The sequence below is a fragment of the Carya illinoinensis genome, chromosome 11 (genome assembly GCF_018687715.1).
Source record: "Carya illinoinensis cultivar Pawnee chromosome 11, C.illinoinensisPawnee_v1, whole genome shotgun sequence".
NCBI lineage: Eukaryota > Viridiplantae > Streptophyta > Magnoliopsida > Fagales > Juglandaceae > Carya > Carya illinoinensis.
In genome coordinates, this window is record NC_056762.1 from 39,808,512 (window position 1) to 39,835,492 (window position 26,981).

The 26,981-nt window shown below is 35.3% G+C and overlaps 1 protein-coding gene across 1 annotated transcript; it reads right to left on the reverse strand.

The window, feature by feature from the left end:
* Positions 1 to 2,095: 2,095 nt before the first annotated feature.
* LOC122281095 (probable LRR receptor-like serine/threonine-protein kinase At1g53430) lies at positions 2,096 to 14,636 on the reverse strand. Its single transcript, XM_043092363.1, has 24 exons — positions 14,273 to 14,636; positions 11,969 to 12,134; positions 11,522 to 11,593; positions 10,853 to 10,921; positions 10,675 to 10,743; positions 10,469 to 10,540; positions 9,806 to 9,877; positions 9,648 to 9,719; positions 9,474 to 9,545; positions 9,310 to 9,381; positions 9,113 to 9,184; positions 8,086 to 8,148; positions 7,880 to 7,945; positions 6,400 to 6,459; positions 6,194 to 6,232; positions 6,060 to 6,103; positions 5,580 to 5,947; positions 5,237 to 5,432; positions 5,022 to 5,156; positions 4,294 to 4,412; positions 3,994 to 4,204; positions 3,674 to 3,911; positions 3,283 to 3,433; positions 2,096 to 2,835 (listed from the first exon to the last, which is right to left on the reverse strand). The coding sequence occupies exons 1-24, from the start codon at positions 14,388 to 14,390 to the stop codon at positions 2,455 to 2,457; spliced, it is 2,997 nt and encodes a 998-aa protein (XP_042948297.1). The 5' UTR covers positions 14,391 to 14,636; the 3' UTR covers positions 2,096 to 2,454.
* Positions 14,637 to 26,981: the final 12,345 nt, after the last annotated feature.

Genomic DNA, 26,981 nt, shown 5'->3' on the forward strand with positions numbered 1-26,981 from the left:
GTGATTAAGACTCAAGAAATTGTAAACCATCTTCTTTAACTTGGTCATACTCTCTAAATGTTTCATATTTCGTGAGCATGTTGGTTTGATTTTTAACTATTATATGATGTTCACATATGCAACTTGGGGTGGATGGAACCCAGCTGGATAGCTTGCTTGGAACACAACCATGGCTATAGGTCAAGGTGGGAAATATAGAATCATTTTATCACTTGTAGTTTGTATTTGGAACTTTTGGAGTTGGTCATTTTACCACTTGTGGTTTGTATGACACTTGGTCTTCATGTATTTCTTATTAAATTTTATGATGGTGGGGGAAGCAATCTTGGGTTGCAGGCGGAACTTATTCATACAATGAAGGAGCAACCAAGTCTGATATTGGGATGTGCATTTATGACACATCCTTCTGCATTTGCGTCTATTTCTGTTAGTCATTGCTCACAGTAGTTAGCTATCCACGTTAATCAAGGGAACATGTTTTCTTCTACCATCACAAAAACTAAATGCATAATTCCTTCGATTTTCTAAAGTTTTACTTTAGTGTTCCTTGACGATGATGTTGAAAGTTTGTATCATTAAGATCTTATATGTTCTCTTTTCGTTGTTGATCTTAGGACAGAATTGGTGGGTTTGGTCAAGTACCGACTTTGGTTCGATCCGATATCGATTTTATTTTTCTTAAAACTGGTCAAAATCGGTCGGTTCTGATTTTTCTTTTTTTAAAACTGAATCGGATCAAACTAGACCGGACCGGTTCATATATATATATTAATTTTTATATATAATATATAACTATATATAAAATATTTTTATATTATATGATAAATTACTAATTAATAAAATTTTAAATTTTAAAATCTTATATCACTATAGTTTATTGTATTAATAGTTATATTAATACTATATCACTATATATTATAAATATACTATAATATATCACTATATTATATATTATAATATAATATTATATAATATAGTATATAGTATATTAAAACTAGAAAATCAGACTAGAAACCAGTAAAACCAGAGTACCGATTTAGGAGGGTAACTGGTGCGTAATCAGTTTTAAAAAATACAAAACCGGTACATACCGGTTCAATCCTAAATTTTGTCCAAAACCAGACTAGACCGGACTGATTACACCCCTAAATTGATTACTGCACTTACTGTGGCAACGGTTGTTCCTGCTTGGTATTTTTCACATTTACCATAGACTACCATTTGTGAGAGTAGATACCCCTCTTTCCCTGGTCAATCGGCCTTCCTTCTCTATTCAGATAAATTGTGGTGTTGAACTTTAACTGTATGGTACAAATCTCCCAACCAAAAGTGTATATAGTCTCAAGCTTAGCAAACATGTGAATATTTGAATGTTAGTTAATGTGATTACATTGATCTACCTCTCCTTTTTTCGTATATGGAACTTTTTAATATAATTTCTTCTCTTTTTCTTGACTATTTGGGTTTTAGTTTTTTGAAGAATTTTACACTTTTGGTTATTTAAAAATAGAAAAAACAGAAATTATAGTGAGATCTTCTTTATTTACATAGGGCTTGTATGTGACTTATCAATTTGATGCTTGTGCCTAATATTACTTGAGTTGTAGAATTAAAATTAAAATTATATTTTTTATTTTTATTTTTGTGGTAATTTTACTTAGAGTTGGGAATTTGATCTAGATAATCTTTTTGGCATCATGTCTGGGCAACATTTTCTATCGATTATATGTATGCCTAGACATGGGCCATGACTATTTTATTCAGATCAATAATATTTATCTTACTAATTAAAAAAAACAAGAAAACAAAAATATATATGCCTAGTTTTAGATAACTTGACTTAAAAAAGAAGAAATAATTATTAAGTACTCCCAAAAGATGGACAAGCGATGCTCTTATTCTCCTATTGTATGCCATGTCAATTAAAATAGTGCTAACATAAACTATATTAATTACATGACATATTGTGATAGGATACTGTCACGTCATCTATATTTCAAGAGTACCTAATAGTTTTCCTACAAAGTAAATGTATATTGAGATTACAATACCCATTCATATTGATTGGGAAATGGAGCAGGAAGCGATTTAAAACTACACCCTATAATAAAAGGCTGCTACAAGAAATTTATGGTGTTTTAAAAATCTCAACTACATTTTATCGATAAAATCTTTAAAATTAAAATTAAAACAAAAAAAAAATACTATAACCATCCCAAGGGGTGGCCGGAAATCCATACCGCCCGAGTGGCCACAGATAGCCACTAGAATCTGGTAAATAACAAACAACAGTCATCTTTCAACTGTTGTTTAGACATCTTAAGTCAATAGAATATTCTAAAGAAAGAACAAGAAAGAATATGATAATCTTTCTTATTTTCCCCTTCCTCAATATTAATCACTCAAATTAACATTGTAAAGATCTTTGAGAAGCTTGCTCGATGAAGAATGGTCTCAGGTGTCGTCCTTACTGGGGAGAGAGATGGAGGAATCAATCCAAGGTCCATCCTCCATTGATATGCCTCTCCGCATGTGACTGCGACTGTCTTGAGACGATGAAGAGATATGAGTTTGGCTGTCTTCGGATCGCTTCTCAAAGGCTCTGAACTTGGCATCGGGGTTTGTTTCACTGCGCTTGATTATTGGTGCCTGAACTGCAATTTTTCCGTCAAGCATACTTATTACGGAAGACATTGATGGTCTGAGAGTTGGAGAGGGGTTGGTGCATAAGACAGCCAAGTTGAGCATTCTCATTGCCTCTTCAGACGAGTAGCTTGACCCAAGACTTGGATCCACTAGGTCTAGAAGGTTTCCTTGCTCTTGTAGGACATAGGCCTTCAGTTAAATGTAAAAAACAAAACACACAGAATTATTCATTATCATGCATACTTGCACACGTGCGCAGTAAGAGAAGCTTTGAGTTCGCAAAATATTTCGTGTTCTATTTTTTTTTTTTTGAGTGAATACAGAAATAGACCATACGTTTGTGAATTACTTGAGTGTTCAGAATCACTTTAGCATTTCAAGAAATAATATAAATCATGAGAATTACTTTAGCATTTCCAGAAATAATATAAATAAGAACCCTTTTTTCATTGTTTAAAAAGTTTATAAAAAAACAAAAATCAATTTTCTGTCATGAGTTTATATACACGATTACAATATACACATGCTACCATAGTAAGTTGAGATAATTTTATTTATGTGTCCAAGGCAACCTTAATCATGGTAAACTAAATATATCAGTAAGAAGTAAGAAGTATATACTAAGAGATATATTACCCAGTCCAGAAGAAAAACGAACTCGTCCTTTGGCCTGTAACTTGTGTTGCTCTTCCCACTAACAATCTCCAAGGCAACTACTCCAAAGCTGTATACATCTGCTTTGTCAGTCAAGTAACCCCTCATTGCGTATTCTGGAGCCATATAACCTCTGAAGAAAAGCATAAAACACTAGGACAGTGAGGAATTATGCCATTAGATAAAATGAAATACAGCCTAGAGAGGCTTCTAATATCCATTACAATGGCGTCTAACATATTTTCTAAATAATGTGTAAAATCATTACTCGTATTTTTTTTTAGTACCCTAGCAAAAGATCTTTTATACAATAAACAAATCGTGTTTAGAGAAGCTTAATGAAGAGGACAATGTAGAGAGAGATGGGACTCACATTGTTCCAGCAATTCTTGTGCTGATATGTGTGTTCTCTTCTTCATCAAGTTTAGCTAAACCAAAGTCAGATATCTTGGCATTTAGATCCCTATCAAGGAGAACATTTGTTGCCTTTATGTCTCTGTGAACTATTTTCAATCTTGATTCCTCATGAAGATAAGCTAACCCCCTGGCTATTCCCAAGCATATTTTCTTCCTTGTAGGCCAATCCAAGTGTAGCTTGTGCTCCTCGCGACCTAAATTGAAAACCAAGAGAGTTTTCAGTTATAAGTTAAACTATTGAAATACGCAAAAAATGGTTGTCCTTGAAGGATTTACCAAAAAGTGCACGGGCAAGACTATTGTTTTCCATGTATTCATATATTAGTAACAACTGGTTTCCTTCGATACAGCATCCGTAGAGCCTCACAAGATTTGGGTGCAGTACTGCAGATATCATGCCTATCTCGGTGACAAATTCACGGCTCCCTTGCTTTGATTTGGAGGATAGCTGCTTAACAGCGATTAGAGCACCATCTAATAGTTCACCCTAAGACCAAGCAAAGCAATTTCAGAAAAGTACTTTCAAATATGTTTTTTCTATGGCTAAAATTGTTGCAGGTGGTCGTTCATAACTACCTTGTAAACCGGCCCAAAACCTCCTTCACCTATCTTATTTGCAGGGTCAAAGTTACTGGTGGCAGCTTTAATTTGTCTCAAGGTAAAATGACCTGTTTGTAGATCTAGTCCACGTAGTTCTGTAAGAAGAAAAGAATTCAGAGAACTTCCACAAAAGAGATGGAAGGAAACAGAAAAGAAAAAATAAAGAATGTGATGGAATGTGTCTCTGCCAGTATACACAATGAAACACAGACATAAACACATCCATAAAAATGAGGATCCCTTTGTCCTCCAATTGGGATGTTAAAGGCTGATTAAACCAAAATGCAGTCCATTCTACATGTTGGTCTTGAACTTTAGTATCTTCTCCAGGTATCACATCAACAAACACATAAAACAGCCAATAAATAGAACATATAAGTTCAAATGAGAATTAGAAATCCCAGCATTTATTAACAGTGACAATGCCAGCCATTACGAATTTCTGAAGGGTATGGACCTATTACTAGCCAATAATGGCATAAAAATGCCGAAGATAGAGAAAGAGAAGACCACCATCTTACATCCACTTCGTGTTTATGCATATTTATGAGTTGTGCATGTGCAGGTGTGTGTATCAGAGAGAAAGAGAGAGAAGGAGAGAAAGGGGGGGGGGGTGGGCAGTTCAGCTTCTAGCTAAAATTATCCATCAGTGGGTAGCTAGACAATACTTTTTATGTGTGCGTGTATTTGTGCAATTAACTCACCATTATCTTCAAGGTCTTTCCCCCCTAGATAACCCTTCGTTCGGAGAGCTGCCAAAGCCAGTACAAGGAGCACACACGACGCAAGTACAATGCCAGCAATAGCTCCGGTAGATAGACCACGTGAAACATCAAAGTCTACGAGAAGAGAGGGATGTTTACATGAGAAGTTCCGCATAAAAATTATAGAGATCCTAAGTCATGGCAAAAAAGCTTACTTGGTTCTACTGAAATGGCAGAAATAAGAGGACCATAGACAGGTCTTTCAGGAATGGCGGTAGTTCCTTTCCCTGCCCAGTACAAATGAATTTCCAGAGTGCTACCTTCAACAGAAACATCAAATTCCTTGAAGGTGCCGTTACCAGCAACTTTAGCTTCATCCATAATATTAAAATCCTTCAAATATAATTTCCCCTGATAAAAAAAAAAAAAAATTCAAAGTCAAACCTCATAAAATTCAAACAAAAAATTACATCCATTCTCTTTTAAACCCAAACAAAACATTGACAGTTATCACATAACATACTGTCTCCTGATCTTAAGAAACTTTTATCAACTTACTTGAATTGAGACATCAAATATGCGCCTCCCCAGGCTGCTAAATGTCTGATCATCAGAAAACATTATCTCAGCAAAGTAGAGCTTTACTTTGTAGCTTCCCTTTCGCAAACAAAGGCCGTAGTACTTAAGTGATAGTGGGGAAAGTCGGGCTGTTTGGTAGAAGTCTGGGCCAGTCACGTTCAAAGAACCTGAACTCTCCGCGAGGTAGCTAGTCTCTTGTTTACCCGTGAAAACCCCTGTACTACTGTAAGCCCATTTATAAGAAGGAGAACTAAATTGCGAGAAGCCACCCCTATTGGAATCAGCTTCATACTCCTTCCCCATGAATGTGATACTCGGCCCTCCACAATTAATAAACAATTCATAATCTGCAGATATCATAATAACCATTTCATCTAATACTTCCATAGGTGTCTCCAATGAATAGACTTCTAAGTGCAGTTCTTAAAATGAACAATCTTTATTTGTATCTATGCTTACTTTGTGCTTTTCTTGGACAGGGAAGGCCTTTCTTCAAACACCAACTGGTTCCAGAAGTTGAAATTTTAGGTTCAGTCAAATAAATCTGTTTTGAATGCGCAAAATAAATGTGTCTTAAAAAGCAAAGAACTTACGAGCTGTCCTCAGGAGATGAATGACTGGAAACCATATTCCTGTATGATGATATGCATAATTTAAATGTAAGAGGGATGAATATATCAGTCATATGTACACACAAACTACCATTTATACAACAAAAGATTAATATTGAATTCATTTTCTTATCTCTTCAACGGGAATATATTTGCATTCAGAAGTCATTAATGCTAAAAAAACTTACACTGACTCGTCAGCACAAGAAATGGTTGGTGACCCTGAAAAATTGTTGTAAGATATATCCCTGTTGAAAAATCAGGTGCATTGGAAATTTAATTGACAAATCAGACCAATATTCAATAACTACAGATCTAAATATCTAAGCAAAATCGTCCTATCAAATAATATCTAAGCAAAATCTAAAACCAAATCCCTAGACATCAAAACCAAAATCTAAGAAAGCAATAAAACAATCAACACTAAGAGTTTGGTAACAAAGTGAGACTCATTTGAAAAACCTCTTCAAAATCTAAAGGATGGTGTTAGTGGGCCGCCCAGCACTTACCGCTGGGTGTACCGCTAGCAGTGCTAGGCGGCCCACTAGCACAAATGAAGATTTCTTTTTTTATTTTTATTTTGTAAAGATTTTTTTAACATTTTTAATCATTAAAAAAATTTAAAAAATATACAATTTTACTAATAATCACTTCCTTAATTATTAAGTAAAAAAATTAATTAAAAAAATTAAAATGCATGAGTGGTAAGATTGAGCAGTTAGATTAAGGGAGTCCACTAGCATTTTCCAAATCTAAAACCAAACCCAAAGTTATCTACTATAGAAAAGTTTTGTTACAAACTGTTCCTACGTACAAACCCTTGTAGCTCCGAAAGACCCAACTTGCAACCCCACCAAATGACCCGTTTGCCACCCTAACTTTGTGGCTCTAAAACCTGTAACCTTTTTCTATATGAATAATCTTGACGGAAGAACCTCTTTCGCTTCAAACTGGAACTCCAGTGGCTGTAGGCTTTTCTGTGGTTTAGTATGAAAATAATAAACAATGAGAGAGAATCTTGATGATTCGATATGTTTCATGTAGTTTTCTCTCGAGGAAGACAATATAGGAGCTGTTGTGGCCTCTCTCTAACCTAGAAGTCGTGCATAATGATCAGTGTATAGTTAGAGTTTCTTTAGGTCATTTAGAGACTTTGAATCTAAGTGAATGTTGTTTCCTACAATGTTCTCTGAAGAAAAGGTCAGGCAACTGCCAAGCAAACTCTTTATCTAGTTTTTCGATTAGCTCAATGTCAAGCTATTTTGACCTAGTAAACATTAGAACTTGAAGATCCTTGTAAACTATGAATCAATAAAGAATTTAGTCAGCTTTCCAATGCCACCAAGATCACCTCAATAAGATGCCAGGATCAAAAGTTAAGACTGATTTAACATGCCAACACTTTTTGTTTCAATTGCAACCTAGGCTCTAGCCAACATATTTACAACCTAAGCTTTGTCATAAAAATATGCCAACATATTATTTTTATATCAACACCTACAATATCATCATAACATTGTTACACTTCTTACCTAAGAAAGAATGAAAAACAAATAAAATGTCACAATTTATCAAATGAGTCTCACAATCCAGAACACAAAAATCACTGGTGTATAGAAAATTTCACAGCCAAATGAAATGAAGATACTCAGCTTAAAGTAGACTTACAAGTTCTTTTTGCTGTTCAATACCCACTTAGGTACTTGCCCACTTAATGAGTTGTTGTTTAAGAACCTACATGCATAACATACATGTCATCTCATTTCTTGCCAAGTGAATGGTCATTGTTGCAAGGAGACAATTTGAGAACCAAATTAAACATGAAATATTTGCATAAATAAACTAATATTTAGTTCCGATGATTATCAGCTTACATAAAATCTAGATCCAAGCTTTCCACTGGAATTTGGCCACTGATATTGTTGAAGCTCAGGTCTCTACGAGGGGAAAAAAACTCGTATGAACATATATATAATTATTTGTTTCAATGATTTACATACTAATAGTGGAAGCCAATTTGTTGAAAATAATTTATTTACCAAAATTTTGTTCTAACGGATCAATCAAAACTCTATCCTACATAAGGCAATTTCTAAGTTTCTTAGATGAATAAAGCCATCAGCACAAGTTAGTAAGTGATATTGCATAATCCTCCTTAAAGCTTCAGAGAAAAAAACGCCATAGTACACCATGTGACTTATATCTTATAGGCTGATATATCAAGCCTATCAGATAATGAACAAGAAAAAATAAAAATAAATTTAAAATATATGAAAGAGAGAAAACTACCACCAGTTTCAAAAGATTGAAGGACTAATATATATGTTGTACATTGTCCGAATGAGAATCCATTTTTTTTACAACGCATAAGTATTGTACTTTCAAGTTTTTCATGGAATTAAACATCGCAGCTTACACGTCTGATCTGATCTTAGAGCGGTTGCAGTGAATGGTATTGTATCAAATTAATAAAAAATTAATTAATTATTTCAATTCATATCAAATTAATAAAAACAAACAATATTCTGTATAATTTTGTCAAATTTGGTTCATCACAGATGACTTTTTTTGAAGTTAGTTTTTTATTTTGTAATGACACAACATCTTTTTTACACAAGAATTGGGTAAATAAGTGGCTATTCACCAATGATAAATTATCATCTTTTTACTGATGAAACGTGAACTATATAAATTGTTTGCATCCAATGATTCAAACCTTTGACTTGGGGAGGATAATTTCCAAGGCCAAGACCTTACCACTTGGGCCAACCCCTAAGAGTTTACAATATTAGATGCATTATATTCGCAGAAGTCCAGAAGAAAGATGTATTCACCTAGGACAAAGAAAAATAACTTCAAAATCCAAACATCTTTATAATTAGTCTATTTTAAGCAACTTACAATCTCTTCAAATTTTTCAACTCTCCGATATCATCTGGGAATGAAGAATTGATTAAGCAATTCCTAAGCACCCTGAGAGCACAGAAATAAGAGAAACAGCTCAATAAATTTAAGAAACAAAACAAAAACAAAAGGCACATCTTATTATGATACGATTAATGTTTGCTTAAAAGATTGAGCATTTATATATAACTTACAGATATTTTAACTTTGTCAAATTCTTCAAATCAGGGAATCCAATACTTGATCCTTTCAAATCAGATATCATCCTGACAAACAGGACAGATCAGTACAAATCAAATGTACCATCCTTCAGATTTCACATTTCTACTCAATTAATGTCCAGGAAACATGTGCTCACAATTCTTCTAAGTTTGTCAACTGGGATATGCTGGAAGGAATTGGGCCTTCCATGTCCGTGCCTTGCATATAACTGCAAAAAACAATCCTCAGATAGGACAGAAAAAATACTGAACTTTTATGACTCCAAAAACTGAAAGATGGCAGATAAAAGGAATGGAAGTACAAGACTCACAGTTTTGTAAGATTGATCCAATTTCCAACAAAATCGGGTATCTTCCCTAATATTCTGCTCCCATCTATCCTACTGCAGGCAATCACTCAAGTTTGAAGAATTTCTGAATTCTAAAAGCTACATCTCCAAATAAAGTTTTATAGAATGGCACAACTTACAAATCAGATAAATTCTTTAAATTGCCAAATGTTTTCGGTATTGCATCCGTAAAATTGTTTCCAGAAAGAAGGCTGCAAGATAATGAAACATTAGGTCATACTTTTCCTCGAAACAATATGCCAATAAGAAGTGGTGCAATACAAGTGAGGTGCGATTTAACATGAATATGACATGTTAGTCATTGATGTGCATATCCCAAAAGAATGACAATAGAAACTCCCTTTATTTATTTATAAAATCTAGTTCCAGCCAACACACAATGAATATGGGAACCCAGTATCCATACAACTCCCTTACCATTCATCAGGCCAACATGTTCATAATTTGGAGATCAAATCCCTGTCAAGGACATTGGAGTACATGCTGGGGTGCTAGGACTAATCGTAAGCTTAACTCCATCTATTACACAACCGTATGGCACTTAATACCAATGCAAGATCTTCATAATCCACTTCTCAAACGTACCACTTAAATCAATGCTTTCATAGTCCAGATTATCCAAGAAGCATGATTATAAAAGTAGACGGACCATAACTATGCAGACAGAAACAATTCAAGTTTGACATATGAAAATGGCAACTATGGGCTTTGATGTCAGTCAACGCAGAAAATAAGGAGCAAGTACTTTTGAATTTACAAAAACAGTGTGTTCTAAGTCTTACAGTCTTCTCAAATTGCTCAAATTTCCGAAGCTTTCAGGAAGTGGTCCTTTAAGCAGATTATCTTCCAAGATCCTGTAAAATGCCACTTTAACTGTAATCCGGGTAGTATATCATCCTTCTTTCACTAAGGAATAAGATTCTAATTCATGACTTTTTTTAAAACTTTTTTTTAATTAGTAAACAAACAACTTTAATTCATGACTTACAGCTCCTCGAGTGAACTAATGTTACCAATTTCCGAAGGAACTCCACTTATCCGGTTTCCCAAAAGGGGCCTGCAGATTACCAACCGTTACAGATTAACCAACCTACTGACCCTTTGGCCAATACCATCATGGAAAATAATGAAGGCCATCATAGATACAAATGCAAAATAGTACTTACAAATTGACAAGAGGGAGCTGAGCAAAACTTGTGGGAATTGATCCATTGATATAATTGTGAGTGAGATCGCTGTTTAACAAAGGAAACTTCCTTTAGTCTTCAAGGTCATTATACAAATGGGTGCCAATCTTTCATCCAAATCGGTTCAAAAAAAGGGGACAGGTTCCTTTGATGATTGTTTGTATTAATAAGTGAATTTTTATGCCAAAAAAGAAAGTACTCTTTGTTGTTAACATGGCATGGCTTGCATTGTTGTTAACATAGTTTTGGTCTTATCCTATACTACACTCCTATCACATTGTGTTGATGCGGCATTGTTGATCCACCATCAGATTAGTCCTTATTTTTCAAAATAATAGATTCAAAAATTGATGGGTAATGACACGTCAACACAATGAGATAAAATGTGAGATGAGGATACAATATATGGTATTTTCCTTACTGTATTGGTTGTTTCTTTTATGGCTACAATAAATCCTATTTGAAATATTATGATCTCTAGAACAGAAAGGTCTATCAAGGAATGCATGCCCTCCCCCCCCCCCCCAAAAAAAAAAAAAATTTACAAGTATTCCGTAACCAAGAATCTCAGTGGAAAATTGAGCAAACTGATGATGAATGGGGTGAGTTGACATTTTTAATCCAGAAAAGCAGGCATTTTCCTCTTACAGTATTCGCAGATTAGTCAATTCTCCAAATTCAGCCGGTAGAACTCCAGTTAAATTGAGACTCTTCAGTTGACTGTCACACGAACAAAAGATGGATGAAAGCATAAAAAAAAAAACTGAGATATATATATATATAGTAATCTTATACCAGTTCCAATAATTAGTACACTCAGAGACTACTTTAACCAAATTTTGATTAAAGGACTTCGAGTGTTTGTGAGAAAACAAAAAGTATCATGTACATTTATATATATATATATATATATATTTATATATATTGTTGCCGCATATGTATACTGCAACTACTAGTTTTCAATACTAAAGATAACTATTTTCTTGCTTCCCATTAAAAAAATAAAAAACAGTTCATGATAAATCTGATGTTGGCATACATACAGATGCATGTTTATCAAAGAAAATGCGGGAAAAAGAAATAGCAAGGTCATACATTCCCGTGATGCTGCACACAGTGCTATTACAGTCGCATGAGACATTACGAGTTGGAGCGTCGGTTGTTGTACTTGTCAGGTTGACATTGCTAACCTGGCAAAAATTTTCGCTGCTACGCCAATTGAAGTTCTTTAATTTGCTGTATATTGCTTCCAGAGCTTTCACTGTTAGACAAAACCAATTGTTTATCCAAATACATCTTCGTTAGATAAAAAATAGGAATCATGCAAGCAAAAACTAAGAAGGATACGAAAACCAACAATTAAGAGAAGAGAGATTATACAATTCTCTTGTCCTCAAAAGCAAATAAATTTGTATGATAAGCTAATTTTTGTACATACTGAATTTATTACATATTTCTTTGCTAATAAGTTATCATTAAAGCATTTCTCATTTATCAAACGGCATGAAGCCCGAATAGTAAAAAGAGATATTATGTCAACAAAATTCAGATATAATGAAACCAACCATGTTCAAAACCACCAGCTAGAGCTCGATCTATGCTTTTTAATGACGTGTCGGTCTACCAACCTACCCCGTTTTTAATTTCTTGTTACTATATATATGCTAAACGGGCTGCTACCTATTTTCTTTTTCAGAACAACTTTTCATTTTTCCGTTCTAATATGTTTTAATTTGCACCCAGGAAAAAAAAAAGTCATCTCCAAACAATATTTTAAGATATAAATTAAATAATAAAATTTATTTATTTATTAATAGAGATCTTAAATATTTGAATATTTATTTTATATTCTATCATAAATAGCATAGAATGAAATTAGGAGAACAGAAATAGTAAAATAACATGCACATGGCAAGTTGTAAGTCCAAGGCATATTCAACTACACATTTCAATTGCAGGGAAAATGACAACCCTCAGAAAATGAACCATTAAAAAACAAAGAAAAGAAAAAGTGACACGCCAATTCAACCTTCCGCGGAACTTTGAAAAAAAAACAAATCAATTTCCCTTTCTTTCCACTTATATACTTTATGAGTTAAGTTACAGCCACCAACTTAGAATCTAAATTTAATTCTCGATAAATGTAAAATATTTTTAAATTTTTTTTAAAAGAATAAAAGTTACAACATTAATAAAAAAAAATACTTATTTAATTATTAAATAAAAAAAGAAATAATTCTACTTATCATCTCACACATCACAAATTATACTTATTTTATTTTATTTTTTTATTTTTTATATAAGTAAAACAATTTAATTAATTTAACAAGAATAAAATAATATCTTTAAATATTTTCTTAAAAAGAAATTATAATATCACTTAAAAATATTTTTTAATCGCTAAAAAACATTAAGTGGTAGGATAAACATTATCCTTTTATCATTAAAAAGATAAAGAGGACAGAGTAAAGAAAGAGACGGTGGACTCTCGTGAAAATTTCATGCACGTAACAAATAATTAAGTAAAAGGTTGATATCTTAAATCTCATAAAGTGCAGACTACCAAGTGGGCCCTCCGCCATACCCTACAGTAGCTCCATCATCTTCCATGGCTAGGGAAAGAAGATTGACTGGCTCTCTCGTCTTCATTTAACGTCAAAATCAATTGTGAATTTTTTATAATGTTTTATCCCAATATTGGGGATTGGGATGGCACTACAATTAAATCACAAACCCATAGTTTCCTTTAAAGATTGAAAAAAAAAAAAAAAAACACGACATTCACGGAACAAATCGAACACAAACACTGTATAGAACCGGCTTCACAAAACATCCCTTGTTAATATAATTCGTTAATATAAATTTTATTTTAAAAATTTTAAAAATTGAATTATTTATTATATTTTATATAAAAATTTTAAAAAATTATAATAATTATATGAGATAAGATGATTTGTTAAATTAAAATTAAAATTAAAAAAATTAGGAATAAAAATTCTAATTGCCTTGAAAGTTGGAAATGAAGAAATTAAAAATCAACTCGGTAATCCGGGAAACAAAATTGTCGCATAAATAAAGTGATTACATAAAAATAAACTCGAAAATTCTTTATATCTATAACAGTTTTCTAAAGCTAATTAGTTTTAGCAATAAATTGTAATCAACCACCCAAATGTCTAAAGAAAAATTCTATACATAAGCCTTATTATTTTTTTTATTAATTTTTTTCTCTCATCAAACATATAGTATATAGATAATAAGTAGAAAAATTTAATTATTTTATAAAAAATAAAATTAAAAAAATTTTAAAAAATATAAAATATAAAAAAATGTGGCGTGTCATGTGAAACTAATAAATAGCAAACCTCATGTCTAAATTTCGAAAATAAAGGTACGTACCTTCGTTTTGTGCCAAGGGTTGAGCGTTCGTTCCAAACTCAGTAGTGAAGGAATTCAAGACCAAGATGCCAAGAACAAGAACATAGACAACCTTATGATCTGAACTCAAGAACCCCATTTTCTTCTCCCAACAAACTCAGACTACTGCTACTGCTAAGGTCCAATGCATAAGAGACAACAGGCCAAGAATGTCGACCACACTAACAAAGACCACAGAGAGAGAGAGAGAGAGAAGTCGACGAGGGGCTTGAAGATAGGTAGAACCAGAGATCATTTAAAACACACGAAAAGTCATAAGTACGGACTTAAAAAATGATTTTATTGACCGACGAGAAGCGCCCGCCACTCTTTCAACTTCCTCACGACAATAATTGCTACTCAAACTCCACTAATGAGCAATTGAATGAGCAATTGAGCTTTTATCTTTTCTTGTTATTTTAATTTTTTTTCAAATATTTTTTTAAATTTATTAAAAATTTTATAAAAGTAAATAAAAATAATAAATTCATTAAAAAATATTTACTTAACAATTAAATAAAAAAATTAAAAAAAGGGGAATCGGCCACCATACGTGGGTTTAATATTAGAAAAAAGATACACAACTTTTTATTATTTATACAACCTCTATACATCACACTTTTTATTATTATTAGAATAGTGGGCTGCGTTTAGACGTTGAGTTGAAATAAATGTTAAAAGTTAAATAAAATATTATTAGAATATTATTTTTTAATATTATTATTATTTTAAAATTTAAAAAAATTAAATTATTTATTATTTTTTATATTAAAAATTATAAAAAATATAATAATTAGATAAAATGAATTAAAATAAATTGAGAGAAGTTAAGTACGGCAAACCTGACATCTTTTAACAAGGAAGGAGATGACAGAAAAATAAAGGAGCATGCGACGTATAGGTGGAAATCTTCTACGGATTAGTTAATTTTGTATTTTACTTTTTTTAAAAAATTATTTAAATATTTTTTAAAAATATAAAAAATTACATATTCATTTAAAAATATTTATTTAATAATTAAATAAAGAACAATGCTAGAGCCGCCCTCGTGGCTTCCGCTAGAGTCACTGGTAGGTTTAAAAAACGTTTTTTTTTATGTTTTTTTTAAAATTATTTTTTAATATTTTTAAATATTAAAAAAATATAAAAAAACTTATAATAATATTAAATAATTTTTTCTTAATTATTAAAAAATAGACTAACAGTGACTCAGTGAAAGCCACCAGCGATGGCTAAAGTACTTTCCAAAAATAAAACAGCGAACGAAAAGTCATGAGTACGGACAAAAATGATTTTATTGACTGACGAGAGGTGCCCACCACTCTCACTTCCTCCTTCTCGTTTTTTATTTTTGTTTCGATTACTGTTAGCTAGGGGGCCTTATGCCTTTGGGCCCACACGAACATCTTTATGCTCCCTAGTCCAAACTACCACGCCTTTAACGTGCAATATGATCTCCAAAGTATCAGTGTCAGTTCGCTTTGCGCTTTTGTTAAAGTTAAAAACAATTTTTTATAAAAAAAAAAAAACTCACGCGTAAGAGTTAAAAGAGTAATATTGCTTTAACAAAAGCTATGTCACTATCATTATCCTTTTGCTTTTGGAAACATTCCTATCACATAGAATTCTTATCGAAATTTTCTACCGAAATTTTTTTAATTTTTGTTTTTATTTAATGATTAAAAAAATATTTTTAAATGAATATGTGATTTCTTGTATTTTTAAAAAATATTTAAATAATTTAAAAAATTGGAAAAAAAAAAAAGAAAAAGACAAAATGGCGGGAACGTGGCTGCTTTTTTTTTTTTTTTTAATTTAAATGGTCAGATATTAAAGGGTGCATATTAAAACTTATTCTTCAAATTGGAGAGCTTAAAGACAATTTTGACTGTTTGGGATATTATATATATATATATATATTATATCATAGATGGAATGGTAATTGGTGGGAGAAAATGTAATCTTTACATTTATTTATGACTGTATCTTAGTTAATTTCTCAAGTTGAAAAGGCCACATGTCCTCGTACTTAATGAAGTTAGGGTAATAGACTTAGATTTAAAATTTTTCTATGCAGTCTCCTCTAACCGTTTCTCTCTCGTCGTCCTCCTGAAGGCGATTAGGGCGTAACGGCATAGGTGGTGAAAATCGGTTTCTTTCACTCTGGTGGAGGGAGCTGCGTGAGTATCGTGTTTGCCCTGGGTAAACAGAGAGGATCGATGGGCGGATTGGAAGATCTTTGGGGAAATCTGAAGCTGAATGAGGAAGAGTGCGTTCCGATCGATGTGCCGTGGAGAGATAACGCTGATCTAAAAATGCTGGGGGAGAGAAGCATCATCGGGAAGGTGTTTGTGGAGCGGACGATCAGAGGGGAATTCATCAGAACCACCATGGAAAAAATATGGAAGGTGAGTAAACCTCTAACTATCCGTGAGCTAGGATCGAACTGTTTTGTGATTTCTCTAGTTAATAGAAAGGATAAACTGAAAGTGTTGAGGGGCCGCCCGTGGTTGTTTGACCACCACCTGTTTGCATTAATGCCATACATAGGGAAGGCTCAGATTCAGTCGGTGGAGTTTTTTAAGCAGAATTTCTGGATTCAAATGAAGAATTTGCCATTGGATTGTATGAATCGGGAAATGGGAGTAAAATTAGGGGAATCCATTGGGAAGGTCAATGAGGTGGAAGTGCAAGAAGGAGGAGTTGCTTGGGGTAAATTCTTGAGAGTGAATGTTGAATTGGATATAAGGAAGCAGTTGGCGAGGGGAAGGACTATAAATGTCTTGGGGGAGAAGCTGTGGATTCCTTTCCAATATGAGAAGTTACCTAGGATTTGCTTAACTTGTGGCTGTATTGTTCATGGTGAGAAGGGGTGTCTGCAGGTTAGGGGAGGGGCTGGACAGTATGGGGCTTGGATGAGAGCAAAACAGATTGGTAAGGTTCGATTTGAGCCTAGTAGTGAGGGGGAAGAGGAGGAGGAAGGGAGCGGGGGTAATAGGGATAGTGGTGAGGAGGTTGTGGGGTCGGTGAAGGTGGATTTGGAAAAAACAGTGAATGAGTTGGAAAGGGATGGAATAGAGGAAAGAGGGGGGGAAATAGTGTTGGGGAGTGTGGAAGAGGAGAGGGGGGATGAGAATCCTGAAGGGCAGATAGTATCACCTAATTTGGTTAATGTTGGCCAATTTAAGGGAGCTGGTATGGATGTGTCTTGTGTTATGGAGAAAGCAGGAGGGGGGGAAGAGAGGGAGGTTGTAGAGAAGGAAAAAGGGAAGAGAGGGAGCTGGAAAAGAAAAGCTAGAGGGGTGGGAAATAGAGAGGGATTTAGCTCTATTCTGGCTAAAAGAGGGCAAGAGAGTGGGAATGAAAAAGAAAGTGAGAAGGAGTGTAAAAAACAGAAAATAAATGGAGCTGTTTTGGAGTTTTTTGATATCAAAGTGTTGGCGGAGGCTGGAAGTCAGCCCCGCCAATCATTATGAATTGTCTAAGCTGGAACTGTTGAGGGTTGGGCAACCCTCGCACAGTTCAAGACCTTTGCCGATTGGTGAAGGAGAATAAGCCCTGTTTGGTGTTTCTGATGGAGATAAAAATAAAGGCAGGAAGAGTGGAAGCTTTAAAAGGAAGGTTGGATATGGAAGGTTGTTTAGTAGTGGATCCAAGGGGATTAAAAGGGGGTCTAGCTCTGTTTTGGGCTAGAAGTATAGACTTGGAAATTCTAAGTTTCTCTCAATGGCATATAAGTAGTAAAATAAAAGGGGAAGGAAGGAATAAAGAATGGGTGTTTACAGGTTTTTATGGACACCCGGAGGCTTCTAAAAGGTGCTTGTCGTGGGATCTATTAAAAATTCTGGAACCAATGGCAGGTGAGGCTTGGTGTGTAGCTGGGGATTTTAATGAGATCCTGTTTCAAGCTGAGAAATTAGGGGGGGGGGGGGGGGGGGGAAACAAAGAGAGGAGAAAGGGATGGGGCATTTTAGGGAGGTGCTGGAAGGGACAAGGCTTGCTGATCTAGGGTATGTGGGATGCCCTTATACATGGAGTAATAAGCATATGGATAGTACCTTCACAAAGGAGAGACTGGACAGATTTGTTGGCAATCTAGAGTGGAGAAATATTTTTAATAATGTGAGGGTGGAGGGGTTGACTACTTTAAGTTCAGATCATATGCCTATTTTACTAAAGGCATGTGGTTCCTATAGAGGTGTTGTTAATAGAGTGAGTTGTTTCAGGTTTGAAGCTGCGTGGGTTAAAGATAAGGAATGTGAGGAGGTAATAAGGGAAGGATGGGTTTACCAAGGGGTGGAAGCAGGGAAGTTGAGGGGTGTGCAACACCTTTTAAAATCTTGCAGTGGCAGATTAAGGAAGTGGGCTAGGATAAAAGATAGAGAGAGGGGTAAGGAAATAAATAGGATGACTGGGAAAATAAAAAAATTACAAGTTGAGGAGGGACCAGAAAATGTGGAGCGTATTAGGGAGCTTCAAAAACAGGCAGGGAATTTGTTAGTCCAAGAGGATATTAAATGGAAACAGAGAGCAAAAAAGAATTGGTATAAACTTGGTGATAAAAATATCAAGTTTTTCCATGCATGTGCTTCTCAAAGAAGGAAGAGAAATCAGATTGTAAGTGTTATGGATATGGATGGGAGGGTATGGGAGGAACAAAAGGATATAGAAGGGGCTTTCTACAATCATCATCAGGATGTGTATAAATCTTCTGACCCTTCAAGGTTGGATATTGAACATTGCCTATCAGCAATGAACAGAAGAGTAACAGAGGGGATGAATGAGGAGCTGCAGAAAAATTTTACTAGAGAAGAGGTGGAAATTGTTGTAAAGCAAATAGGGCCTATGAAATCCCCAGGCCCAGATGGATTTGGGGCAGCTTTCTATCAGTCCTATTGGGATGTGGTGGGGGAGAAGGTAACAGCAGCAGTGTTGAGTGTGCTGAAAGGGGAAGAAAATGTGAGGATATGTAACCATACTCATGTGGTCTTGATTCCAAAGATGAAGGAGCCAAAAACTGTGGGGGATTTCAGGCCAATTAGTCTTTGCAATGTATTATATAAAATCATTGCAAAGATTTTGGCAAATAGATTGAAGGGAGTACTTGACCAGGTTATTTCCTCAAATCAAAGCGCATTTATACCGGGAAGGCTTATTACAGACAACATTGTGGCTGCCTATGAGATTGTACACTCAATGAAAGTGAGACATAGGGGGAGAAAAGGTAGTATGGCATTAAAGTTAGACATCTCAAAGGCATATGACAGAGTTGAGTGGGACTTCCTGAGAGCTGTAATGGTGAAACTGGGTTTTGGAGAGAGGTGGGTGGGGCTCATTATGCAGTGTGTGCAATTGGTATCCTATGCTATAATGGTTAATGGGAAGGCAAGTAACTCTTTTGTTCCTTCTAGAGGTTTGAGGCAAGGTGACCCACTATCACCTTACCTCTTTCTTCTGTGTGTGGAGGGCTTGAGTTCTCTTATTAATAATGCTGAAAGGCAGAGTGTATTAAGAGGGGTTTCAGTTTCAAGAGGGGGGATAAGGGTTACACATTTGTTGTTTGCTGATGACTGTATTGTGTTTGGACAAGCCTCTTGGCAAGAATGGTTAAAGATAAAACAGTTACTTGAGATCTATAAGAAGGCATCGGGGCAGCGTTTAAACAGGCAGAAAACTTCTTTATTCTTCAGCAGAAATGTTAGAGAGGATATAAGGAGGAAAATAAGAAAGGATATAGGGGCTGGAATTCAAAACAATTGTGAAAAATATTTGGGGTTGCCTGTGATGGTGGGGAGGTCACAATATAATACTTTTAGGGTGATTAAGGATAGGGTGTGGAGTAAAATCAGTAACTGGAAAAATCTTTTCCTTTCCCCAGCTGGAAAAGAAGTGTTGCTGAAGGCTGTGATCCAGGCTATACCCACTTACCATATGAATGTTTTTAAACTTCCAGTTAAACTATGTAAAGAGATTGCTGCATTAATGGCCAGATTCTGGTGGGGCTCAAAGCAAAATGGGAATAAAATACAATGGAGGAGTTGGGCCAAGATGGGGGTGGCAAAGGTTGAAGGGGGTTTGGGGTTCAGGGAGCTTCAGTGTTTTAATAAGGCTCTCCTTGCCAAACAATGTTGGAGGGTCTTAAATATGCCTAATTCAATTGCTGCCATGGTGCTAAAAGATAAGTATTTTAAAAATTCAGATTTGTTGAATGCAAAGCTGGGTTGTAGTCCTTCAAAAATCTGGAAAAGCTTGTGGGGGTCTCTTGATTTACTAAAGGAAGGGTTGGTTTGGAGAGTGGGAAATGGGGAGAAGATTAAAGTATGGGGGGACAAATGGGTTCCACGTCCAAACCAGTTTTGTATTCAATCTCCTAGGTGTGTCAGTTGTCCTGAGCTTAAAGTGAAGGATCTGTTGATAGGGGGTAAATGGAATTCTGGGTTGGTGAGAGAGTTGCTGCTAGAAGAGGAAGTTGATTTTGTCTGTGGCATTCCTGTTAGTCAAGCAAATGCAGGGGATAAAAGGATATGGGCTCTTACGGGGGATGGGAAGTATAGTGTAAGGAGTGGTTATCATATGGAAAGAGCTAGGAGGTGTAAAGATGCAGGGGGGGTTTCAGAGATTAAGAATAGTAGAGAGGTTTGGTTAAAAATCTGGAGTTTGAATACACTTGAAGTGGTTAAGATTTTTATATGGAAAGCTGTTGTTAATAGTCTCCCTACAAAGCAAAATCTGTTTAAACGAAAGGTGGTGGACAATCCCTTTTGTCCTGTGTGTAAAAAAGAGGAGGAATCGGTATGCCATGTGATGTGGAGTTGTAGGGCTGCGATGGATGTATGGGCGGATTGCTCTAGTCCAGTTCAAAAATGGCCTCGGGTGGAGGGGGATTTTATGGATCTTTGGGATCTGATATCAAAGAAATTGAATGAGAAGAGTTGGATATGGTGGCAACTGTTATGAGAAATATATGGTGGAGAAGGAATAGGTTTATTTTTGAATCAAAATTTATCGGTCCAAAGGAGATACACATGCAGGCTAAGGAGAGTCTATTCTCTTTTGTAGAGGCAAATAATGAAAAGGGAGGTATTACACGGTCTTCAAAGGTGCAGATGGGAAATCTGAAATGGATAAAACTTGGAAAGGGGTTTATGAAGGTTAATTGGGATGCTAGTTTGGATTTGGAAAAGAGGAAGATGGGAATTGGGATTGTTGTGAGGGATGAGAAGGGAGAATTGATGTTGGCTCTATGCAATCAGTTGCATGGGATCTTTACTCATGCTGTAGCTGAGACAAATTCTTTGTGAAGAGCCTTACAGGTATGTGCTGAATTACAGTGGACAAGGGTCATCTTTGAAGGAGATGCCTTGGGGGTTATACTCTCAATAAATGGAAAGGAAAGATGCTGGGAATGGCATGGGCAGATTATAGATGATATAAAGGATTGTTTGGATAATAGAAAAGATTGGTCAGTACAGTATACAAAAAGAGATAATAACAGAGTAGCACATAGTTTGGCAAAGATGGGGTTAAACGTAGAAAATGAATGTATATGGATAGAAGGGGGTTCGGAAGAAATTCTTCCATTTGTAATACGGGAAAAACTCTGTAATGGTTCTGTTTTGAGGTAATACAGAATTGGTTTCTGTTTTCAAAAAAAAAAAAAAATGAAGTTAGGGTATAGAATTCTATAACCTTCTCCTAGTTAGCTTAATTCCTCTAATCTGGTTGATCCAAGGTTAGGCTCAAACTACAAGAAGAAAGATGTTGGTTATGATCATCATGATTAATATAATGTACGTACGTGGCTCTCCTATGCATGCGGCAAGTCATTTATGTAAGCCATTGCTCACGGTAGTTAACTATCCATGTCAATCAAGGGAAAAGGTTTCTCCTACCATCACAAAAACCAAACACATAATTCTTTCGATTTTCCAAAGTTATACTTTAGTTTTCCTTAACGGTGATGTTGAAGTTTGTATCATTAAGATCTTAGATGATGTGCTGTAAGTTCTCTTTTCATTGCTGATCTTAGGACGAACTTAGGCTATAGACTCACTTCCAATTCTTCTACATAATTTAATTAGCATCATTTTTTTTTTTTTTTTTGTATACTCCATGTGAAGCACCTATTTGTACTTACCCCCCCCCCCCCCCCCCCCCCCCCTCCCCACCAACACCAAAAAAAGAAAGATGATTACTGCAGTTACTGTGGCAACAGTTGTTCCTGCTTAGTGATTTTGTCACATTTACCATAGACTACCATTTGTATCTTGATGGAATCATTGCTTTGATTCTTGGCTAAATGCAAATCCTTTCAATGATAGCCGGACAGTTTTTACTTCTCTGTGAACGTTATGCATCTTGGACATTTACTATGTTATGAATTTCATCTTTTACCCTTCTTGTGGATGGAAATGTTGGCAATTCTGGGATAGTTGTGAGAGTGGATACTCCTCTTTCCCGGGTCGGTCGGCCTTCCTTCTTTGTTGAAATAAATTGTGGTGTTAGAACTTTAATTGTAATGGTACAAATCTCCCAACCAAAAGTGTATATAGTCTCAAGCTTAGCAAACATGTGAATACATTGATCTACCTCTCATTTTTTAGTATTTGGAACTTTTTAATATAATTTCTTCTCTTTTTCTTGACTATTTGGGTTTTAGTTTTTTGAAGAATTTCACACTTTTGTTTATTTAAAAACAGAAAATACAGAATTTAAAATGATTTCCTTAATAAGAAATGATTTGTACATGCCTCTAATGAACAAAGTCTCATACAAGCCATTGTAAAAAAGTAGATCCTACCTAAAAAAATATAAAAAAAACTATTCTTTATTAGTAAGATCTAATTTTTTTTTATAAAGAGCTTGTATGGGACTTATCAATTTGATGCTTGTACCTAACATTACTCGAGTTGTAGAATTAAAATTCAAATCAATTTTTTTTTTTGTTGTTTTGTTTTGTGGCAATTTTACTTAAGAGCCGGGAATTTGATCTAGATAATATTTTTGGCATCATGTCAGGGCAACATTTTCTATCGATTATATGTATGCCTACATACAGGACATGCATATTTCATTCATATCAATAATATTTATCTCTTACTTATTAAAATGAAAAAAGAAAATATGTATGCCTAGTTTTAGATAACTTGACTTAAAAAAAGAAGAAGTAATTATTAAGTACTCCCGAAATATGAACAAACGATACTCTTATTCTCCTATGGTATGCTGATGGCTTTTTAAATTTGTCTTCCAAGTGCAAAAGCTATCAAAGTAATTCATGCTAAGGTCATTTTCACAGGGACAACAATGTTAATGAAGATCAAGCATATAATGAGTTGTGTTTGTGTAAGGAACATGCTTGTGAAAGAGGCTACTTACACAATTAAGAAAAGATACAAGAAAATAAAATTTATATAATGATGTGGAGTGTATTAATGAAGAATGTTTTAGATCTTTTCTCTATTTTTGTTAATGGAATAATTTTTTGAATGCTTGTAAAATTAAAAGAAATGAATAAAGAAATAAATGCTAAAGAAATGAGTGGAAGAAAAATAAAGATCGCATGAAAATAAACACATAAGAGGCAAAATATCAAATACTTGAGCTGCGGATAAAGCCTCTTTTTGATCCAACCTTTCGTTAATTTTCAAGGGTGCTAAATCTCAATCATCAATCCAGTTAAGGAATTGATTATTGGAAAATGAAAAGTTTACATTCGGACATGCACCATTTCTCTAAAAGTCTTCACTGTATGACTAACCAAATTCACAATAGCATCTAATCGAAGGAAACCTTGATAAATTCAAACCTCTGTTGTGCCTTAATGTCTAGAGCAAAGCAAGAGCAAGAGAATCCTTCAATTCTCACCACAAAATCTGGTTTGCAACAAAGTAAAGAAGAGTTTATACGAACAGAAGTTTTCATTAACTCAAAGCCCAAATCAAACCGAGACACTCTCCACAACTCATGCTGAAAAGTTAACCTAACATCATCATCTCAGAAAAATAGAAATTAAAACAACTAAAGCTAAAACTCATGGAGGGTTTGCTCGGCACAATAACCCAGCGGCGGTAGAATAATATTCACCCAAAACGTAAAAATGAGAGAATCTCGAATAGCCCCCAGAAAAATCTGGAAAAACGAAAAAGAATTAAAACCAGCCGACAGCCAGATCTGGAAAACCCAGCCTAAACTGCCGAAAAACAATATCCGAATAGCAATTGACCCCCAAAGTAAAGAAAAAATAAAAATAAAACCGAGAGCGTTCGAGAGCCGTCCCAAAACTCCTGGAGCCCCAAAAATATTCTAAGCATAAAAATTCGAGAGTGAAAATTCTCATCTCATTATTATAACTTTTTTAAATTTTCATGTAAAATATAATAAATAATTTAACTTTTTCTTAATTTTTTCAAATCTTAATACAATAATAATATTAAAATATAATATTTTAATATTTAATCTTAAAACTCAAAATTCTCATATGAGAATTCTCAGTGATCAAACAGAATTCCTTAGCACCGTTTTCAACCCAGCAAATTAAAAATTAAAAAAAAAAAAAAAAGAGTTAATAAATGAAAATCCCCTTTTGTCCGTGCATGATCTGCTCTCCGTTGAAGTACAACGTCCTTGCCCATTTGTTTCGGCTCCCGCTTGATTGGTTGGCTCCCATCCTCGTGCGTGAGTCTGTGCGTTGCTCTACGTCCCAACCGTCCCAGCTCCTGCATCTTGAGTTGAGGCCAAAAACCCCATCTGTCCGTGCTGTACGTGCTTTACCACCAATCTCCAGGTGCATAGTTAGGTATTTCTAAGAATATCCATTTTGTTGTAATATTCCTCTCAGATGAGATGTAAGCTCATGTATTTTTTTTTTTAGGTTTGCTACGGATCAGCTACTGTTCACGGCTGATCCGTAGTGGCTGACCTGTAGCACACCTTACATGTAAAATATATTTTTTTTTAAACACAAAACTGACGTAGTTTATTCCTCCCCCTATCCGATTCCCTCTCTCAACTCACCCAATCCCGCCGTGCGCCACCTGCAGCGTCACCAACTACCTCATCGACGACCCTCCAATCACATTCGACCGTCCACGGCAGCCCCCAAGCGCAGCCTCCCCTCTTCTCTCCCGAAATGGGTCTTATATGAATTTAGCCACCATGCTGCCGCCGTACGCCAGCCCAGCCACCACCACCGAGCCCCATGACCTCCCAGCAACCCCCACCGTCAAACCCAATTCACGGCAACCCTCTCCTCCCTCTCCATCGCATCTCACAATCCGAAATAGGTTTTCGCCTTTCTCGCCACCATGCCGTTGCCGCTGTACACCAGCCCAGTCACCACCACCAAGCCCCACGACCTCCCAACAACCCACACCGTCGAACCTAAGTCACGCCAACTCCACCGCACCTCTCTCATCCCCTTCCATGCTCAGTCATCCCTCTCATTTGGCCTAGATGGACGCGGGGTGGGGGTGGGGGAGGGGATGCTGACGCCGGGTAGTGGGGGTGGGGGTAGAGGAGGGGAGGGGGCAGGAGGGGCTTGGGCGACACACGGGGTAGAGAGAGGGAGAAAAAAGGCTTGGTTTTGTTGTAGGGGTGTTTTTGGTCATTTTACTCTATGACACCTAAGGTGTGCAGGGGCGGATCTCAAATAGGAGCTGATGCCAATACTTTTTTTTTTTTTTTTTGAAAAAGTCTAGTTGCAAGCAAATTTGTGCACTCATATGTGCACCAATTTATTGTGATTGGTCAAAAAGTAGATTTTATTGAAAACAGTGTTAATTTAAATTTTAAGTATGAAAGAATCAGTATTGGTACGCAGATTAATACGCGATTTTGTTTGTATATAGCAAAACTCTTTTTTTTTAACAGTGTCCTTCAACATTTAAGTAGGATACAAAATGAGTAAAATTAGGGTATTAATTCTGATGTGAAATAGTTACATTATAAATTTTTAAGTACAAAAATATCAAAATTTATTAATTCACTCAGTGTCATAATCTATTCTATAATTAAGTGCTTAATTTATTTTGGTTAAACAATTTAGTCACTTTAACAACTTAATTATATAGTTTTGACACCTTATCATACCCTCTAACTAACTTATAGCTAGTTTCTAGCAAATAATGTGATAACAAAATGAAGGAGCCAAGAGTGAGCCACTGAACTAAAAAATCTCTATAAAAGATCAAATCATATTAAAATCCTGGACATTAGAATGGAGTTAGGTCAGGTTATAGTTCAACACAAAGACTTATAAAATTCTCAATAACTCAAACAAGGGGAATGTATCTAAGCTGCAAATCTTTGAGTGCATAAAGTGTGTGAACAGATTGCTATTTGTTGGGTTCAAGATTTCTCACAATAGTTTCAGTCTAGCAACTATTTCAAGAAAAGCCAAAATGTCTTTACTCAAATTAAAAACTATTACATCGACGGCTTTCATGCTATCACACTTTGAAAGACCCATTTTTTTTTCCTTTTTTAAAACGGATCCCGGTGATTAGGGCTGCAACCCGAGTAACCCGTTTTGTGTTTGGGCCCAATTCGATCCGACCCAGTGACATGGCGGTTCAGTCCGAAATGACTCGACCCGACCTGACACTGGAAGCAGAAAGTAGGTAAAACCCTTCATCCTTGCTTCTCAACGAGAACCCTTCATTGCCATGCTTCTACAATTCTTGAACGAGAT

Bases quoted from the DNA above. Each gene is read 5' to 3' on its own strand.
- LOC122281095 (XM_043092363.1), bottom strand. From the start codon at position 14,390: ATGGGGTTCTTGAGTTCAGATCATAAGGTTGTCTATGTTCTTGTTCTT. The intron at 9,878-10,468 runs GTAAGACTTAGA...ATTATCTTGCAG, and splicing joins TTGAGCAATTTGAGAAGACT to CCTTCTTTCTGGAAACAATT. The intron at 4,413-5,021 runs GTGAGTTAATTG...TTCTTCTTACAG, and splicing joins GAAAGACCTTGAAGATAATG to AACTACGTGGACTAGATCTA.